Source organism: Penaeus monodon, chromosome 19, assembly GCF_015228065.2.
Source record: "Penaeus monodon isolate SGIC_2016 chromosome 19, NSTDA_Pmon_1, whole genome shotgun sequence".
NCBI classification, from domain to species: Eukaryota; Metazoa; Arthropoda; class Malacostraca; order Decapoda; family Penaeidae; genus Penaeus; species Penaeus monodon.
Window position 1 is genome coordinate 6,795,658 of NC_051404.1, and position 423 is coordinate 6,796,080.

Consider the following 423-nt stretch of genomic DNA (forward strand, 5'->3'; position numbering starts at 1 on the left):
ACAACTGCCATCAAAAAGCCTCCAAGCTGTAAAATAAGGGAGGAATTAAAACATGGTGATTTCAGAGCACCAGGATAACAAAATCTAACCATAATAAAACATGATTTCCTTAATGACATGAAAGATAATAAAACATACCTACAATACACACATTATTCACAATAAGAATATGGTAAATAAAAGATGATTACCATAATATAATAGTAATATCAGCTTAAAAATAATGATCTCTAAAGGGACCCTTACTAAGGTAATCTGATCAACACCTAACAGTCCATTTAGCCCTTATACTAAAAGTACCAATTTTAGCCCCCTATACAGAATGGTCACCTTAAGATTAAACATACCATAATGACACACAATCACCATAAAGCAAAATAATTGTAACAAAATCACAGAAATATAATCCCTTTAAGACATTAT

General features: G+C 30.5%; 1 protein-coding gene across 1 annotated transcript in view; it reads right to left on the reverse strand.

Annotated features, from left to right (window-relative positions):
* Positions 1-423, reverse strand: part of LOC119585031 — a 19,548-nt gene that overhangs the window by 9,930 nt on the left and 9,195 nt on the right. Inside the window, exon 15 of the mRNA XM_037933647.1 lies at positions 1-26. This exon is cut by the window's left edge and continues 98 nt beyond it. Coding sequence (XP_037789575.1) covers positions 1-26 — 26 coding nt within the window. The remainder of the gene's footprint in view (positions 27-423) is intronic.